Source organism: Trichosurus vulpecula, chromosome 1 (genome assembly GCF_011100635.1).
Source record: "Trichosurus vulpecula isolate mTriVul1 chromosome 1, mTriVul1.pri, whole genome shotgun sequence".
In the NCBI taxonomy this organism is placed as follows: domain Eukaryota; kingdom Metazoa; phylum Chordata; class Mammalia; order Diprotodontia; family Phalangeridae; genus Trichosurus; species Trichosurus vulpecula.
The window spans coordinates 337,464,816-337,484,205 of record NC_050573.1 but is presented as its reverse complement, the minus strand read 5'-3'; the positions used below and the strand labels follow the sequence as shown (position 1 = coordinate 337,484,205).

At 38.4% G+C, this 19,390-nt stretch overlaps 1 protein-coding gene across 3 annotated transcripts in view; it reads left to right on the top strand.

The window, feature by feature from the left end:
• OTULIN (OTU deubiquitinase with linear linkage specificity) overlaps positions 1–5,424 on the top strand; it is an 89,834-nt gene extending 84,410 nt beyond the window's left edge. For all 3 annotated transcript variants that reach the window (XM_036758838.1, XM_036758828.1, XM_036758846.1), the window contains exon 7: positions 1,290–5,424. In XM_036758838.1, the coding sequence (XP_036614733.1) occupies positions 1,290–1,484 (195 nt within the window). In that variant the 3' untranslated portion in view covers positions 1,485–5,424. The remainder of the gene's footprint in view (positions 1–1,289) is intronic.
• Positions 5,425–19,390: the final 13,966 nt, after the last annotated feature.

Here is a 19,390-nt window from a genome sequence, read left to right as displayed (position 1 = left end):
TCAGATTTGTTTGTTCAAAATCTATCTAAACTCATCCCTTCACATTGCCAAGTCCCTATTAGACCACTCTGATTTCTGGTACTTGGTGATATCTTTAGCTCAAGTATAGACACTTAGTAAATCCAAAAATAGTGCACCGTTTTAAAAATTATAAGAGCAGCATTATCAGAATAGGATGTTTGGAATGAAGCTTTAGGCTTTTCCTTCATAAGTGGCAAACACATAATGATTCTCTTTAACATGATTCATTATCATACAGAAGCCAAATACAGGCAGTCCTTAATAATAACCCATACATACAGACCGTCATGTTGTTGCTCAGTCGTGTCCTACTCTTCATGACCCCATCCTGGAGTAGTTTGCTGTTTTGTTTTCAAGCTCATTTTACAAATGAGAAACTGAGGCAAACAGGGTTAAGTGACTTGCTCAGGGTTACTCCACTAGGAAGTGTCTGAGGCCAAATTTGAACTTGGGAAGATGAGTGTTCCTGATTCTAGGTCCAGCACTCTTATCTGCTGTACCACCTAGATGCCCCTTATCATCATGACCATCCCCCTCCTCTTTCTGCAACCCCTCCTGATGTTCACAGAGGATCGGTCATGGAAAAAACTTGGAGCATTTATAGACTCTTGCTTTAGAAATAGAGAAAGGGAAAATAACTGTGAAAAGAAGGCACAAATAGTAGTGTTGACCCAAAGGTTAAACTCCCAGAAAGATTGATATATGCATTCCCCAAATTTTTCTTTGTCAGGTTTTCACTTCTTTTTAGTACCTCTGCCTGAAATTCTATTAAATAGTTCATTTAAGTTTTAAAAGTTTCCTCTCTTAAGAAAATCCAGATACTAAGGAGTCTTTGGTCTTTCACCTACTAGTATCATTTAATGCAATCAGATTGTCTTCCTCCTCAGACAGTGCTTTGGAAGGTAGACTAGACTTGGGGAGACTCTACAAGGGGGGTGCTTTTAAGTACATTCTGGGGAGAGTGGCTTCTATTAGAATTCTGACAGACTGTGAATGGTTGGTTGATGATTGGCTGTGTTATTGTAACCTTGGACCATTTCTTTGCTGCCATCAAGTAGAAAAAGGTGAGTACAGAGTATGGAGGATAGTGAACATATGAGCATAAGGGTCTGTATTCCAAGGCCTAATATAGCTATTTGGAGACTATCTGATGTTTTGGGTTTCTGTTTTCTTCATTTGCTTGAAATAATTGATCTCTAAAAATACTGTTAAGCTTCAAGGTTCCACTCCCACCTTCACTAAAAAAAATTCTTTCCTATTCACCCTAGGTTGAAATGTTTCTTCTTGCCTATGCAGTGCATCATACCATACAAGTTTATCGACTATCTAAGTACAACACTGAGGAATTCATCACGTCTTATCCTACAGATCCACCCAAGGACTGGCCTGTGGTGACTCTGATTGCTGAGGATGACAGGCATTATAATATTCCTGTCAGAGTGTGTGAGGAGACAAGGTTGTGATAAAGAGATCAAAAGAGAGAGAAACCTGTTAGGCATGTGGCTTGAAATATGGCTTAGAGTGGTCTAAGAGACATCTTCATCCTCTTTGAGCTGAATTCAGCATCTCACTGGGGTGTCCTAAAGCCTAAATGTTTGCTATCAGGATTAACATTGTATATAAGCTTTTTTTTCCTTCTTCCTCCAAGGCAATAAATTTCAGAGGCCTTCAGAATAATGCACCTGTTTGGAAGGTGTAAGATACATGTCCTCAATAAAGCAAAATATTCTGTATTGTGCCATCATGGGGCTGATTTGGGAGAATCCCAAAGTCAAATCCACCTGTCATGATAAATTGGTAATTTGATTTTTAAAGAGAGAGTAAACAATTTTCCTCTAGTAATGAGTCTTTGAAGTAACCTGTCTATGCAACACATTTGTTGGGATGTTGGAAGTAAGTCTCTATCTGCCTAGTCTTGTTATACCTCTGGTTTTTTCTTCTGCATAATGCAGAGGGAATAAAATTGGGCTGAAATATTTCTTAAAGGTATTTTGAAACAATCTGTAACAGGAGAGGCAGCATGGCATAAGGAATAGAGTTGATCTCAAAGTCAGGAAGACTCAGATTCAAGTCTTGCCTATGACACATACTGATTGTGTGACTGAACGAGTCATTTAACATCTCAGTTCCCCAGGGATCTCTCCAAGACTCTTAAGTTAATGATGAGTTGCTGATCTATGTTGGTAGTGGAATCTTCACTAGAAGTTTTCCACGATGATGAAATCTCAGTTCTGGACCAAAAAAAAAATCTCCAGCATAGAAGTTTAAGGACTGGGTCCAAATGGGAATGTTAAAAGCATTTTAGAAAGCTCTGTTGAGTGAGGGAACATCGTAGAATTGTTACTAGGATATATAACCTCTTTCTTTGGGGTGATTGCTCATTCTAAGTAGGCTCAAATACATCAGTCAGCAAGCATTCATTTATATACTCTGTTCCAGGCACTGTGTTAAGTGCTGATGATACAGAAAGTCAAAAACGTGGTCCTATGAAGGAGATAATGTACAAATAATGTACATGCCAAATACATACAGTGCAAATGGAAGTTAATCTCAGAAAGAAGGCACTAGTATGTCACCTTAATTTAGGTGCTGTGTGGCCATAGAAAGAACACAAGTAAGAGAACCTGGGGTCAGGTCTCAGCTCTGACTTTCAAACTGTGGGATTTTGGGTTAATCACCTAACTTAACCTGCCCATCTTCAGTTTCCTTCTCTGTAAACTGAGGGATTTAGATTAGATGCTCTCTGAGATCCCTTCCCAGCTCTACATCGGTCACCCTAAATGTAACCTTGGTCAAATCTTTAACCTCAGTTTTCCCATTTTAAAAGGAGAGTTGAACTAGTGATCTTTTAAGATCTTTCTCAGCTTGATTTTGTTATTACAGGTGCTCCTTTAATTGAAGTATCACCAATGGTGGCATTCTCTCCCCTCAACATATCTCATATTGGGAGCTTCTGCTGCCAATATTTTCTTTCCTTTGGATGAGGGGTAAAGAGGGTAAATATCAGATCAATTTTCAAAGCCGACAGGCTAAAATTTTGCTTAGGAATAGTTATGTACTACTTTTATATTCATTTTAAAAATAGAGGAAATGTCATGTAGCAACACCTGGTGAGCTGGGCAAGTTTGTAGATTTCCTGATGATGTCATTTAGATTAGTTTAATTGGAAGCATGACAGACCATCTCAGATTATAAATGACAAATAACAGTGGCCATTTGTACAATCCCAGAATGAAGACATTAAGTTAGAAAACCTCTCTGTGTGATCTTGAACTGTCTGCATTAGGGTGTTCATCAGAGGAATGAGAGAATCCACTATACTTTTGTGGCTATATCAACACAGTACAAATGAATGTAATGGCCCAGCATTAATGTGATTGGGGGAAGAATTGGGATTCACTTTCCTCTCATAATAATTAAGTGTAGATAAGTATTTTGGTTTGGGATGAACCCTTTTGATGGTGGAGGGGTTGGTTTAAATATAATATTTAATACAAGTATATACGATACTTAACAATTTGAGGTCGTTGGTTAAGGAGAGAACTCTAAATATGTTAACTATGCAAGCTCTACCGTATGACTTTGGTCTGCTTAGATGTTTCCTACTGCACTGCAGTCAGTGCGTGATTTCTCTACCATGTTTACTTTATAGCTAAGAGCCTTTAAGTCCAGTTCTGTTTTCTTAGAGGATGTCAACATCTCCCATTGAATTGGACTGAGCTGCAGAGGCTGGGACCAGATGTGTAGATTTTTCCTCTCACTCAGTATATAGTGGTGTTGTGAATGAAAGATGCTCCTGAAAGCCTTATGAGAGCAGTAATAATGAATTCTTGGTTTTGATTCCCTTAGTGTTTTTATCTTATCTGTACAAAAGAATTCTTAATATACCCCTCTATCAGGAACTCTAATAGGTAGCAAGGATGTAAGACACTCGGGCCTGATGTATCTTGACATACTGGGTCAGATCCTCTGGTAGCTTCTGGCAATGACGTTGAATATTCTGAACCCATGCACTTCTTTTTTTCTCCAAATACCAGACTTGATGTTTGAACTGGAGCCGCCGGATTTGACTGCTGTAATTGTTTGGCCTCCTCTCCCCCTGCACCTCTCTAATGTTCTTGTGTATATGTTGAAAATTGCAATAATGAATGCAAAAATCACATGGAAATTCAAAAGGATAAATCTTATGCTCTTCCACATACTTTTGGCTGGCTACCGTCCCAGACACTTGTAAATTTCATCTGTCACTTCATCACTTGGGATAAGTAGGAGGGATAAGTAAGAAGAGGATAAGACAGAAGATGCTTGTCAAGAGAATAATGTTTTAAGGGAATACTGGGTAAATAATTTCTTTCCTTATTGAAATGTGTATTTGGTGATTGCCCATATTCTTATACTCTTTTTCACTCATAGCTGATCTTTTTTCCTTTGGGGAGGAGGGAGAGCAAGTTTTATGATTAGTTGAGTAACAATAACATAGTAGAAATTGAATGAAGACCCAGATACACTCAGAAAGTGTATCAACTTACAGTGAAATGGTCACCGTTCTGAAAGGAACAGATGGTGGGAACTCTCAACACACTGACTTAATACCCAGAGCTGACTGCACACGGTCAGAAGTATTCATATGAGCAATTGAGTTGCTGAAAGAATCCCTGTACCTTGTACTAGGATGTCACAGGCATTCTGTCTCACTGTAAAATACATTTAAATCAAACAGCCAATTGGTTCCTAATGTGCCCTGATGATGACCTTTGTATCAGCATGTTTCCTTTTCCCCTCCTCATCTCTTACGCTGTTCCGTGTTGACCATCCACTAGTTTCACTCATACACAAAGAAGAACAATACGGCACAGATGATAGTGAGAAGCTGCTGCCGTGTAATTTCTGTGTGTTATCAACCTCAGGCATCTAGGATATCAGTACAAAATAATGCTTTGAAGTTCATCCATTGGAGAACCAATGCTGATTTGCATGTAATATCTAGATATGCTTTTGAAATTGGATTAATCTTGTTTCTCTAAACTATGACTGTTGAAACCTTTCTCACAGTACTCTTTATGTTCATTTTATGACTGACATTTTTACATTATCAAGGCATGTGCTTTGGGATCCTTTTATTCCTCCCACATGCTTTATAGCTTAGCAGGTAAAATCTCAGGCCCCATGTCTCATAGGAAAACTAACTATACTGTGGGAATAAACAGTGTTTATAATCTTCTGTGCTGGCTACATTTTTTAAGGGCTTTGTGGTTCCCTTAGCTAAAAAGGTGCTATTTTTTTTAGCAGATGTATTACTGTTCCAAATCTTGTACATGTTAATAATATTAGTGAATTTCTGTGTTTCACCTGCATTTAAAGCCTAAACATCATCTTATATTAAACTTATACATACAGGCGTTACACAGACCTGAGTTGTTTTCTCTGGTGCAAAATATTTATTTTTTTAATACCAAAAAAAAGGCAGTTTGTGTGTTAATTTTTTGTTGCCATTTGGAAGCCAAAGATCATTTTGAGAAATGTGAACCTTTAGAAGAATCTTAATTATAGCTATAAATAAAAATAAATGCTTTTATTTAAATCCTATGTTTTTAAAAAATACTTCAGTGGATCTAGGTTCTCATCAATGTAGGTACTCCTTTGGTTTTAGATTCAACAACAGATTAAGTGATCAGTTAATGAATTTGCATGCCTACTAACAAATTCTAGGCACTGTGTTAGCAGCTGGGGACCCAGAGATGAAAACCATCTCTGCTCTGAAGCTTCACATACTGCATTGCAACACAGCCATACCATCTCAACCTGTGTTATTCTTATTCATTTTCTCCCATAAATTTTTCATGAAGTAGAGCCTAGAAGAAAAGTGCCTTGAATTTTATACTAATTAAATTATCATTAAACTATTAAATTATTTTAAATAGTTCACTCTCAAAATGCACATTTCCCTCAATAGATTAAGAGAAGCAGTCTCAAATAAAGGTGGGATTCATTATTAACACATCCTAGGGAACTATTTTTAAATATGCCTTTAGTAAAGTTATAACTCAACTGAAGCTTATGTACCTACCTCATCTACTTAATAATCATTGGTATCTTTTAGCCAATTTGTTTTCTGGAATTTAAAAAAATTTCTGTATCAACTGTCAACATATTCCAAGTTTTTCTAAATGTTCCTATTTGAACATCAGTAGTTCTGAATTTTTCCGTCAGCATATCCATGAATTTATCATTGGGGTATTCCCTCCATTTGATTGAGCTACTCTTGGTGAAAAAGCAAAGGAAGTCATTTAGTCTGAGTTCTTGGTGTTTTAAATAAAAATGAAACTAGACAACCACAAATTTAATGTGGCGTAGTGGCTGCTAGGTTCCTGGATTTGGTGTCAGGACCTAGGTTTGAATTCTAGTTCTACTGTTTATTACCTGTGTAACCTTGGGCAATGCACTTTGTCTTCATAGGCCTCACTTTCCTTGTGTAAAAAGGATGTTCAGGTCCTTAAAATTTCTGCTAGTGCCAAGTATGATCAGGTATTTAAATCAGAAAAAAATTTCAATGAAATAAAGTAACTTTCTATCAGCTATTAGCACAGTACCTGACACATAAGTATTTAATAAATCCTTGTTGACTGAATAGTTGGGGCATGTTCGCACTAATATAGTGCTTTCTTAGTTAGGAAATATCCCAAGTAGTTGTCTTTAAATTCGATTTCTCCTAAAGTCTACTCTCATAAGATAGTAGAGCACAAACTGACAGGTTTTACAAAATTTTTGAGTGTGGACCAGCCTAGCTAAGGTATGACCAGAAAGTTGGCCACCAGCTGATGACTTTTTTTTTTTCCTCTCCTTTTTCTGGCCACAGAAATAAATGACTTGGGTCCAAGAGGGGCTTCAGTCTGTGCTGATAGGTGTAGTACTGGTAAAACGCATGATCTTTTGAATTACTGATGTGAAAATTCCAAATATTTCATGTTTAAATAGCATTATTTCAGGAAACCTGGTAATATTTTGCTAGTGGATGAAGACGTTTAAACATTCTAGTTAATAAATTGTTAGTTTAGGACTATAGTCACTTAGTGAACATATAAAGCATGCGTCTTAAGTTTTGCCTGAATGGCAATGATTAGTGGGACTTTGTTACAGCCTTGAAAATAAAGTAATCAAGGGGGCTCTGCCAGCTGCTCTCCTCTCCCTGGATATAATAGTTAACCTTTATGTGGTGCATTTCAGCTTGCCAAGCAATTTCTTCACAATCTCTTGCAGGTAGTGGTGCCAGTGTTAACCCTAATTTTTCAAATGAGAGAACATTCAAGGAAGTGAATTGCTGAAGTTTACACAGGCAGGGCACAGTCTCAGGATTTGTGATGCCCACAGCTGGTACTACTTCAACCACAATTGGAGCTGGATCATCATGTTTCCAGAAACTCCGAGAAGCCAGCCAGGTGGAGGTGGGGGGAGTTACTTTTCAGTATGGCAGCTCTTCCCTTCTTGCAGAGGGGCAGGGGCAACTTAGTATCCAAAAAGAGAGTGGGAAAATAGCCTGTTGTTTCCAAAGTCTGTTAAAACTTTTCTGATGGTAAGCTTCTTGAGGGTAGAGAGTAGCCTGTGTTTTTTTTTTTTTTAGAGGGGAGGGGATTATTAAGTCCCCCATGGCCTTGTATGGGTTAGCTCTATTTGTGAAATTAAATTGACAAGGACTGGCGAGCTGGAAAAGACCTTACAGAATCGCTTAATCCATGCCCTTGATGTGTGAGAAAACATGTTAGGGAGGTAAAAGGTGCCCAAGGGTATACAGTTAGCTATGGTGTTCCATCCTTCTGTACACAACTTTTTTTTTTTTGGACAAGATTTGAAATAGCTTTGTAAAGGCTATTAATAGCATTTTGTTGATAGTGGAGGAAATAAATTGCACTACTAGTTTTAAAATTGCAGAAAATTCCCAGGCCTCTTAATCTCTTGGATAGATTCTCCTTCCTTTTCTTTCTCCTCACCAATTGCCTTGCCAGTGGAGAAACCTCCCTACTCCCCAGCTTGTAGATTGACCATATCACCATTTAGGCAGGAGCTGTACCTCTGCTTCACTTGAATCTCCAGACTTTGACTATCAGTCTTCTCACCCTAGAGAAATCTCTGCCCTGGGGCCTATGTCCTGGTTGATTGGTGACTGCCCAGTGGTCATCCTAGACCACTTTCTAGAGGGGCCCACAGCCATGCTTCTACTCAACTCACCTGTTCAACATTCTTATGGTCTTCCTTACTAGCTGCTTTGCTTTGCTTTGCCTAGGTACCCTCTTTTTATTGTTTCCTTTATGTATTGTGTCCCCCACCCTGCTTTGGAATGTAGCACCTTGAAGGCAGGAATTTTTTGATTACTTAAATTTGTATCTCCCGAGCTAAGTAAGCAGAGTGCCTGGCTGGTTTAGTGAGTCAGTAAATCAGTATTGAATACTTACAATCTGCTTGGAGCTGGGCTTGGTGCTGGGGATACATTCAATGAGGAAAGATAGTCCCTGCTCTCTGTTCACATTTTAGGGAGGGGAGACAGCATGCAAAAACTATTTACAAACAAAATATGTATGGGATAAACTGGAGATGATCAACAGAGAGAAGGAACTAGAATTAAGGGGTATCAGGAAAAGCTTCTTGTAAAAGGTGGGGTTTTAGATCGGACTAGAAGGAAGCCAGGAGGCAGAAATAAGGGGGTAGAGAATTCCAGGCATGGGGCACAGCCTGTGAAAGTGTTCATAGTTGGAAAATAGGTTGTCTTGCTCAAGGAACAGCAGAGAAGTCAATGTTGCTGGATAGCAGAGTACGCTGGGGTAAGGTGTAAGCAGACTAGGAAGGTGGCCTGTTTATAAAGGACTGATTGTTAAACAATACTTTCAAAGGCAGCTTGTTCCACTTTTAGATAGCCCTAATTTCTCCGTATATTAAGCCAAAATTTGCCTTCCTGAGACGTCTGTGCTTTTCTGAAGCCAATATGAACAAGTCTAGTCTCTTTCTCAGGATACCTTATCAAATACTTGGAGACAGTTGTCTTCTTTTCTCTAAGCCAAACATTCCCAATACCCTCATTCTGTCTGCTCATGTCATGGTCTTCACTTCCCCTAATACTATGGCTATGTCTCTGGACCAAGCGCTTTGTCAGCTACTAAAAAGTTACCATTGCTTTTGAATTTCATCTTTTCCTCCTTGATGAGCAATTAAAACAGCCCCTTCATAGGTAATAAGAGAATGAGACACAGCAAAGGGCCATGACTACTCTGCAACTGGATAATCAGCTTCCTTGGAATGCTTAGGTACTTCCATGGATTTGTGATCTTATGGTGACATTCCCTCCAGTGGTGCCAATTGTAACCCCTCCTGTGGATTCTTGTTCATGCTTCTGTAAATCCTCTACAGGAAGGATGGATGGGAGGGTTCTATCCAACATGGTGGTCTTTCTGCAGCATGTAGGCTGTCTGGTGGTTCCTACCTCTTCCTTGCTACATGATAAGTATACAATTAAAAACATTCAGTAAAGACATTGAAAAAGGGCGTTTGTAGTGTCTGATGCCCTTGGACACTTCTGCCCCCTTCACCCCCTACCCAGATTTTTCAGAAGAGTTAGGAGGAGGGAGGAAGTGTTTTCTCATACCTTCTTTGGGGCCAAGCTTATGCTATACAATATGACAGCATTGATTTTCAGTTGTTTTGTGGTTATTCTTTCCATTTACGTTGCTTTAGTCATTGTATATATTGTTTGTTTGGCTCTGTTGACTTCACTTTGCATTCCAGTCCCCCTTTTTTTCAATCATTTATCTTCTTGACAGTAGCCTTTGTGTCTTTTCCATTTTTTTTGTGTAAATAATATTAATTACAGCCTATTGACACCTGCCATATGCCTCTCCATTGCCTTTTGGGCGAACCACAACTTTAGTTCTTCAGACTACTATTTCGTGACTTACCACACAATCACTGGAAGGATATCAATTCACAGAAGATAAAATCTTAAGATTTTAAAAGCATTTTCCCAAGTGCAATGTGTCCTGTTCTGTCCCTCCATTTCCAGGTCCAGTTCCTTGTTTGTCCACAGTGCTGTCTGAGAGATACATATACTGAAGGACCAGCTCTATGAGTTGTCCCCATATTACTTCCTATTGTAGTTTGGACAACAGGCATTCTTCATTTAATTTTTCCAGTATAAAGTATAATGGAAAAATAAAGGCAGCATACTATTATGCTTCAAACTGATGCCTTGAGATACATTTTCCAATTTCTTTGCTGTAAAGATGTACAGTGTCTGGATTTCAGACAAGCTTTAGTTGCTCCAAAAAGTTATCTCCCTCCTCAGTGGACCAATGTGGGTACAATGAGACAACGGATTAGTGCAAATGTGGGCCAACTAGCTATTTCATAGATATCATATAGCTCTTTAAGACCTTGTTTTTTTTTTTTTTTTAAAGTATGACTTGCTTTTCTGTCTGTGCCTAAAGATCAGACATGTGCTTTTGAATATCGGAAAACCTTCATCTCTTCTATGTTGGCTATTCTTTGTGCCTTTGGTCTTCACTGTCAGAGACCTAAGTCACTTCTAATGCTTTGCAGCTGATCTCAGTGTGCCAGATATAGGACACCCATTAGATATTGCAAAAAGCACAAGCCTGGCCGTGTTCATATAGTCAGATATCTATCTTAGTTTGACAGATTACTTTTTAGCCCAGTGTTGGGTTTGTCAGAATCACAAAAACCAATAATGTTAGGATGGGTGGAATTTAATGAGGAGTCGTCCCTTCTTGGGGCTTTACAGCAGGACCTGGAGGGCTCAGAGGCTATAAGGATAAAGAAGCTCATTTTACAGATGAGTTAACAGAGGCAGAGGGGTTTAAGTGACACTTTTAGGGTCCCACAGCTGGTAAATGACTACTGGCAGGATTTGAAGTCAGCCATTACTGACTCTAGATCCAATTCTACCCTCTTACAGTCTCTAGGCTACCTAGCTGCTTTCAACCAAAGTGCTCCTGCTGGTGGGGAAGGAAATAAGTATTTATAGAGCGGTCTTGCCAGGCACTGTGCTAAGTGTTTTACAAATATTCTCATTAATTCCAGGAACTGGGAATGGGCCCAACTTGCATTTTAGGTTGTATTTTGATATCCCTAAGCAAAATGTTTGCTTGTATTTTGAGACCTTATACTTTGGGGGTCCTGCATCTTTTCAGGCATAAGAGACTAAATTGTTGACTCCTGTTCTGGAAGGGAGTAGAGATGGCTTAGGGTGGCAAGAAGGTTTCCCTACTGAATGGTTTAAGGATAGAATGCTTTTCCTGTAGTCAGGAAGACCCAAAATCCAACCTCAGATACTAGCTGTGTGACCCTTTGTAAAGTGCCTGGAATATCATAGGTACGTGCTTGTTCCCTCTTTTCCCTGCTCAAAAGTGCCTCACTTGCACAGTTCTACTACTTAGAGATTGAAATGAACAAATCTCTTAAAAAGCAGCTCCCCCTCCCCAAACACCTTTCTACTAACTTCTTTTAGCAGATTAGTCAGCTTCCTTTTCTTTCTAAGAACTTATTGAAATCTGAGGAAATTACACTAAGGAAATTGTAATTTTTTGGAGGCAGAAGGGAGGAGTATAAAGTTTTGGGGTCATAGGCCATGTCAAGGAGGCCAGATCTAGTGAGGGTGATGTTGTTTAGACCTTCAGATAGTAAGAGGGCAGTACAAAGACAGAAGCGGTATGCCATGAGAGACTACCCATCATCTGTGTTGTTAGTACAAATTATTTTTAGGTATCTCAGCCCTTACTAGATGGAAGGAATATATTCAAGTACCGAGTCCAGTGCTGTAAGTTGACTAAGGTGTCTGATTCCATCACCCTTTCCCCTTTAGAAATGGGTTCTACAATTTAGGCACCTACTGTCTTGGACTGGACTTCTTTCTCCCTGAAATCTTGAAAGGTACTTCCACCTAGTCTAATTTGTTCCCCTAGAGGGCAGAAATGGGCACAGGGGTGGTGGTGAGCAGGTCTGGTTAAGGGGGAAGGAAGGACTAAGTCTTATGCTTTTGAATCTTTTATGCGTACAAAGCCCTTGAAATTGAAAACTATCCTAATTAGGGGCAGTGGGGAAAGTGGGTGAGAGGTAAATTAACAGTACTGGATACTTATTGAATGTTTTGTTAACCAGGCCATCAGACAGCCACCTTCTAGCTAGGGCTTACTTGTCTCACTGAAAGGCTTTGTAGAAATCCATTTTCTCTTGTCACTCTCAGTTCACAGTGATTTGAACTGACTAGGTAATAAATCAATTAACAAGCAAGTGTTAAATGGGCAGCTAGGTGACACAGTGTATGGAGTGCTGGACCTGAAGTCAGGAAGACTCATCTTCCTAAGTTCAAATCTGGCCTCAAGCATTTACCAGCCATATGACCCTGGGCAAGTCACTGAACCTTGTTTACCTTGGTTTCCTCATCTGTCAAATGAGCTGGAGAAGGAAATTGCAAAGCACTCCAGTTATCTTTGCCCAAAAAACCCCAAATGTAGTCATGAAGAGTTGGATTTAACTGAAATGACAGAACAACATTAAGTGCTTACTATATATTAAGCACTGGAGATTCAGAAATCAAAGTGGAAACAGTTCCTGCCCTTACTCTGCTTACATCAGTATATGCACATCTCTAGGTATATGTATAAATACATACAATATACATGCAAACTAGATGATGCAACATGGGGTTTGAAAATAGTGTAACTTCCTTTATTTTATTTTATATTCTTGGATTTGGGGGCTTCTGGAAATTATATCAGTGGCCAAAAGCCCTAATAGGTTAAAAAAAAAAACCCAGAATTTTACATAGTTTGGGTGATGGACATGCTGATATTTGGAAAAATTGTGAGAACTGGAATCTATAGCAATGGTCTTTAATTGCCGTTGCCATCTTCCCTTTAACATATAGTGACCCAGGACTTCTTGCGTGAACTTATTTTTCTAACACTTATCTAATGTTAACAATAAAAGCTTATGAGCTTAAGGGAGTGGGTGGTATTTAACATGACCAAGATGAAGCAGGAAACAAGAGCCCAGACTTCCAGATTTAGCTATCCCTACAAACTGTACCAGCACATGTGTTTCCCAAGACAGAGTAGCCAATGTTCTAGAATATTAAATTTATGAAAAGCAGAATGGAAGGAGGCAAAGTAGAACCTTTTTATACTCTTCTGGTGCTTTTATGACTTTTGTATGTTGGTTAACAACCATGGAAGTCATTAAATTTGACTTGCAAGGATACTTAATTCATTTGTGTTGTGAAAGAGGGGAAGATAATGAATAATTGGAAATAAAAACAGTCACGGGTGATTTCATTTGCCCCCAAGAGAAAATCAAGAAAATAACAATACCTATTGAAACATGTCTGTTCTTATATCTATACATTCTTTAGGAAGGTGATATATTGAAGTTATTTTATATAAATGTGTTATATGTAAAGGTATTTTAATACCTGGTATATTGAAGGTATCCTTGCTCATAACGTAAGATGGAAAAGCCAGGTTTTTAGAAATAATTTCCTCTAGCAGACCAGTCCTTACAATCACAATGGACAGTGTTTAGAATGTACAGGGTTTCACCGTGTTTATTGTTTGTTGATCATGAAACATCATTTGTTTTAAACAACGAAGCTGCTCTCCATCAAAGCATCACCTCTGAAATGATAATTTCGTACCATGTTCGTACAACACACATGACTTTGCTATACCAGGGGAGACATAAAACTGGAATCTGCACATCAAAAGTGTTTGCCACTGCCATGTCTCATAATACAAATGGAAGAGTTCTCCCCTCTAGTTCAGGAGTTAAAAACTTAAAAAAAATTTTTTTGATAACTACATCAATATAATTGATTTTTTTTTGGAATCCCATATATGTAATGCAATTAAAAACATTATTCTGAGAAGGGGTGTATCTACCAGATTGCCAGAGGATGACACGAAAAAGTTGAAGAATCCCTGCTCTAGATGCTCCTATTTGTTGATGATATCTACTTATATCACATCCCAAAATATTACAAAACCTTCCCCAGAGAGATCTGTAGCCACACAAAGGAGATTGGCCTAATAACCTACACCCCAAAAATGACATGGAGCTGGGTAGGTGATGAAGTGAGTTAGCACAGATGCTGTAGATTGACAATGAGCTGAGTCCAGAATGGAAGAAGGAGAAGATAGTGGAATGAGTTGTGTCTTCGAAATCGCATGATGCTTTTAATCATCCCAAAGTATTCAGGGATCAAAGATCCATTTTAAAAATACCAAATATTCTTCCAGTTATACTCTATAATGGTAAATTATGGAATACCGCAATCTCAGAATGATGAAAATTATAGATGACTCTAGCAACGATGGAGAGAAGCATGGCAGGTGTCATTAGATTCCAGCATGTTATCAGTGATGACATGGGTCCAAGAAGTGGAATAAAAGATAATCATCCATGAATGTATAATCAGAAAAGGAGATGGGCTGGTCCTGTAGGAAGGGTGTACCTATATAAGGTCAGCAAATATAGAGGAAGACCTTCAGAGGATTGGGTAGATCAACTATAGAGAATGCATAGAAGGGCTTAGACAAGAATCTCATTGATAGAAGGTATGGATAGGTTGTGATCTGTACTTTAAGAGGGTGTGCCCTCATCAGTGAAACTATGAAGTATTTGAAAATCCTATTCCTTGAACTCTGGGCATTAGTCTTAGGTTGAGATTTATCAGTGTTTTGTTAGGAGGAAGAATACAATAAAGCCAATAATAGCGATTAGAACACTGGGTCTGGAGAAGAGACTGGAGTTTGAACGAACTCTTCTTGCTGTGTTAATTAATGTATCTGGGAATCAGTTTCTTCATCTATAAAATGAGGTTGGACCAAGTGATCTCTGAGGTCTCCTTTAACTCTTATGCCTAGGAATTCATGGAAGGCAACTGGACGAGCATCAGAATTTTCTGCTATCCTGTCTGCTCCCAGTGGTTATCAACAGGTATCCCTGTAATCAAAGAATTTGACTGGAAGCATTCCCTTTTCTCATGTTTAATGCCTCTATCATACAGAAAAACAAAATTAAACATAATAGACCTAAATAAAAAACCCCAATCTCACATTTCCTTCAGCTTTACCTCTAGTAGTCAAAGGACATAGGGGGTTGCCTGAAAAAGTGTCCATTTTTAAAGTGGAATCCTAAGGAGCATTGTGAGGTACCAATCATGACTGGAGGGAGAAATCTGAAATACTGCTCTTTATCAGGACAGGAAGAGTAAGAATTGGCTGTAGTTACAGTAATGCTGAGCAAAATTTCTTATTTTCATTCCAACCCGTTCTAGTGGTTTAAAAAGAAAGAAAGAAAAATTGTTGGTGACTTGTTTTCATACCACATTCATTTCCCCTTAATACTGCCTTCACCACTGAATCCTCACTTGTAATAAAGAGCATGTCAGCAAAACCAACCATGTACTTATTGCATTTGACAGCATGTACTACATTCCATGTCTATAGTCTCTCACCTCTCTGTTTTTAATGATCTGTTCTCCATGACTGAGACTGGCGATTACACTGGATCAGAGCTGATCTGCCTTTTCGTGTTGTTTCTATTTACATTATTGTAGTCAATGTACGTTGTTCTCCCAGTTAGGTCTATTTTGCTCTATGCCGGTTCGTACAAGTCTTCTCATGTTTTCCTGAATTCTTAATATTTGTCATTACAGCATCATGTTTCATTACAATTATATGCAAAAATTTGTTGAGCTATTCCATGATTGAAGGACAATCGCTTTGTTTCCAAGTTTTTTTTTTAACTCCCCCTACAATAAAAAGTATTGCTCTAAGTATTTTGGGTGCACACAGGTCCCTTTCTGACTTTGAACTCCTTGGGTGGGTTGTATATTTAACAGTGAGGTTTCTGGGTCAAAAGTTATAGACAACTGAATGACTTTTCTCCCATAATTCATAATTGTTTTCCAGAATTGTTGGGACAATTCACAATGCCACTGATATTGTAATAGTTTGCCTGTTTCCCCCATAGCCTCGCAATGTCTTTTATCATCTTTGCCAATTGAGATATGAAGTGAATGTCATCATTCTTTTAGTTTGCATTTTTCTTATTAGTGATTTGAAGCAGTTTTTCACATGGTGGCTGACATTTTACAGTTCTTTTGAAAACTTAATATAATTTGACTATCTACTGGGGAATGGATTTTGGTCTTATATGTTTGTATCAGTTCCCTATTTTACTTGCATGTGAGCCATGTGATACAAAGCTCCCCTTTGCTCATCCTTCCATGTAATCAATAGTTTCTAGCTGCATTGGTTTAGGTCACACAACTGTATTTCAATATGTAATCAAAATCATCTATTTTTGTCTTTTATAATCATTTCTATCCCTAGTTTGGTAAGAATTCTCTCTACCCACCAACCCTGCCAGGCATGCTTACCTCCTTTGTTTCTCTTATAATTTTTTATGATTTGGTCACATATCCATTTGGAACTTGATATAGTATATGGTGCATGGTGCTGGTCTGAGCCCAATTTCTTTTACACTGATTTCTATTTTTCCCAGAAATTTTTATCAAATTAGGGATTTATTTCCCCTTAGTTTGTAGTCTTGTATTTCTTGAATATAGAATTATTGGATTTGATTGCTTTTGAGTCTTGCACATCTAGTCTTTTCCATTGATCTACTATTTTGTTTTTAAATCCGCAGCAAATTGTTTTGATGATTATTGTTTCATAATTTGAAATCTCGTACTACTGCTATGCCCCTTCATTTCTAATTTTAGTTACTGATTTTAAGATTCTAGATTCTTTCTTCTTCTAAATAAGTTTTGTTATTACTTTACCTACTCAGTAACAATTTGATTGACAACACTAAATCTGTATGCTTAAGTTGTATACACGTGTGTGTGTGTGTGTGTGTGTGTGTGTGTATCATATTGGCAGTTCCTGCCCTTGGACAATGAATATCTATGTTCTCTCCAGTTCTTCTTGATTTTTTTTTCTCCAAAGAGTATTTTATAGTTGTAATTCTATAATTCCAAGTATGTTTTAGACTAGGTTAACTCACAGCTATTAAATGCATTTGGGATACAAAGAAATGCAAAAAGAAAAAAGAAAGAAAGAAAGAAAGAAAAAATAAAAAGAATTCCTTGCCTCCCAAACCTCAAAATTCCCCCAACCCCCCAAAACAGTTGCTATTCTCAAGGAGCTCATGTTCTAATGGTGGAGACAAGGTATAAAGTAACTATTTGTACAATATATACAAGACAAATGGGAGATAATCAGTTTAGGAAAGGCATTAGCATTAAAGGGGGATCAGCAAAGGTGGAATTTTATTTTCCACTTAATAGTATTTTATTTTTTCTGATTATATGTAAAATTAGTTTATGACATTCACTTTTATAAGATTTTGAGTTCCAAATGTTTCTCCCTCCCTCCCCTTCCCCATCCCCAAGACAGCAAGCAATCTGATGTAGTCCATACATGTACAATCATATTAAACATATTTCCACATTAGTCATATTGTGAAAGAAGATTCAGAACAAAAGGGAAAAATGCCACAATAAAGGAAAAAAACCCAAAGAGAGAGCGAGAAAATAGTATGCTTCGATCTGTATTCGGACTCCATAGTTCTTTCTCTGGATGTGGATAGCATTTTCCATCATGAATCTTGGATTTGTATTAGATCATTGCATTGCTGAGAAGAGCTAAGTCTATCAAAGCTGGTCATCAGACAATGTTGCTGTTTCTGTATACAATGTATTCCTGGTTCTGCTCACTTCACTCAGCATTTGAGTCTTTCATGTAAGTCTTTCCAGGTTTTTCTGAAATCTGCCTTGTCATTTCTTACAGCACAATAGTATTCCATTACATTAATATAATACAATTTGTTTAGCCATTCCCCAATTGATGTGCATCCCCTCAATTTCCAATTCTTTGCCACCACAAAAAGAGCTGCCATATTTTTGTACATGTAGGTTCTTTCCCTTTTTTTTAATGATCTCTTTGCAATAGAGATCTAGCAGTGTTATTGCAGGATCAAAGGGTATGAACAGTTTTATAGCCCTTTGGGTATAGTTCCAAATTGCTCTCCAGAATGGTTGGATCAGTTCACAACTCCACCAACAATGCTTCAGTGTTCCAATTTTCCCACATCTCCAACATTTATCATTTTCCAAAGGTGGAAATTTAGCTGGGATTACAAGGAAGCCAGAAGTCAGATGAGGAGGGTAAGAATTCTAGGCATGGGAAAAGCCAATGAAAATGCACAGATTCAAGACTGTCTTGTGCTCAGAACAGTAAGGAGACCAGCGTCACTAGATCATAGAATATGTTGGGATGAATGAGGTGCTAAAAAGCCTGGAAATATAGGAGGGAGGCAGATAGTGAACACTTTGAATTGCGCACCAAAAATTTTATATTTGGTCCTGGAAGCAATAGGGAGTGTTTCAACAACCCAGCTGGCAGCTGTTGTGGGGTTGAAAGACCAACACAAGCCCAACAACAAGAATGCTGCCAAAGCCCAGGTTCTTTCTGCTTTACTAAGGAAAGCAACGCAACGTTAAGGGGTTGCCAAGCTTATTTTAATCCAGCATACAAATATCACTCACTTAGTTCAGGGGAAAAAGCCAGCACCCTGAACTTCAGAGCAAAATACAAACAAAATACAAACATCAGCAGACCTTGTCTGATTCAAATCCCCATACATAGTTACCAGAGTTTAACAAAGTCCCAACATCTGAGTTTATGAGCTGGAGGGCTTTTAGTTACAGCTGCCAGGAGTCTCCGCATCAGCTCGCGCCCAAGAGTGAGATCCCCGCGCAAATAGCTCTGTCTTCTCTTCTTATACCATTTCAGATGTCATCAAACGTCATCTGAATGACCAGAACTTAGGCTCCTATGATTGGCTCTTGAGTTAGCACCTCCCCTTAGTACCCTGGGAGCTTCACACCCACATAGGTTTAGCACCTAATAGGGGTTTGGGCCTGGGGCTTAGCACCTAGTAAGACTCAATGAAATACACTGAATTAATCAAAGGAAACAAAAACCAAACTCTTCAAGGGCACTTGGTTGAACTGAGTGCTAAGAGCCCATTTTGCTTACTAACACAGGGAGCCACTGGAATTTATTACATAGTCGGTGACATGGTGAGACTTGTGTTTTAAGGAAGAACAATTTGACAGCTAGATGGAAGACAGACTAGAGTGGGCAGAGACTTATGGCAGGGAGACCAACTAGCAGGTCTATGGCAATAGTCTAGGCATGAACTGAGAAAGGCATGTACCAGGGTGGTGGCAGTGTCAGGGGAGTGAAAGAGGAATGTACCAAGAAATGTTAAAAAGGTAGAAATGATACAGCTTGATAAG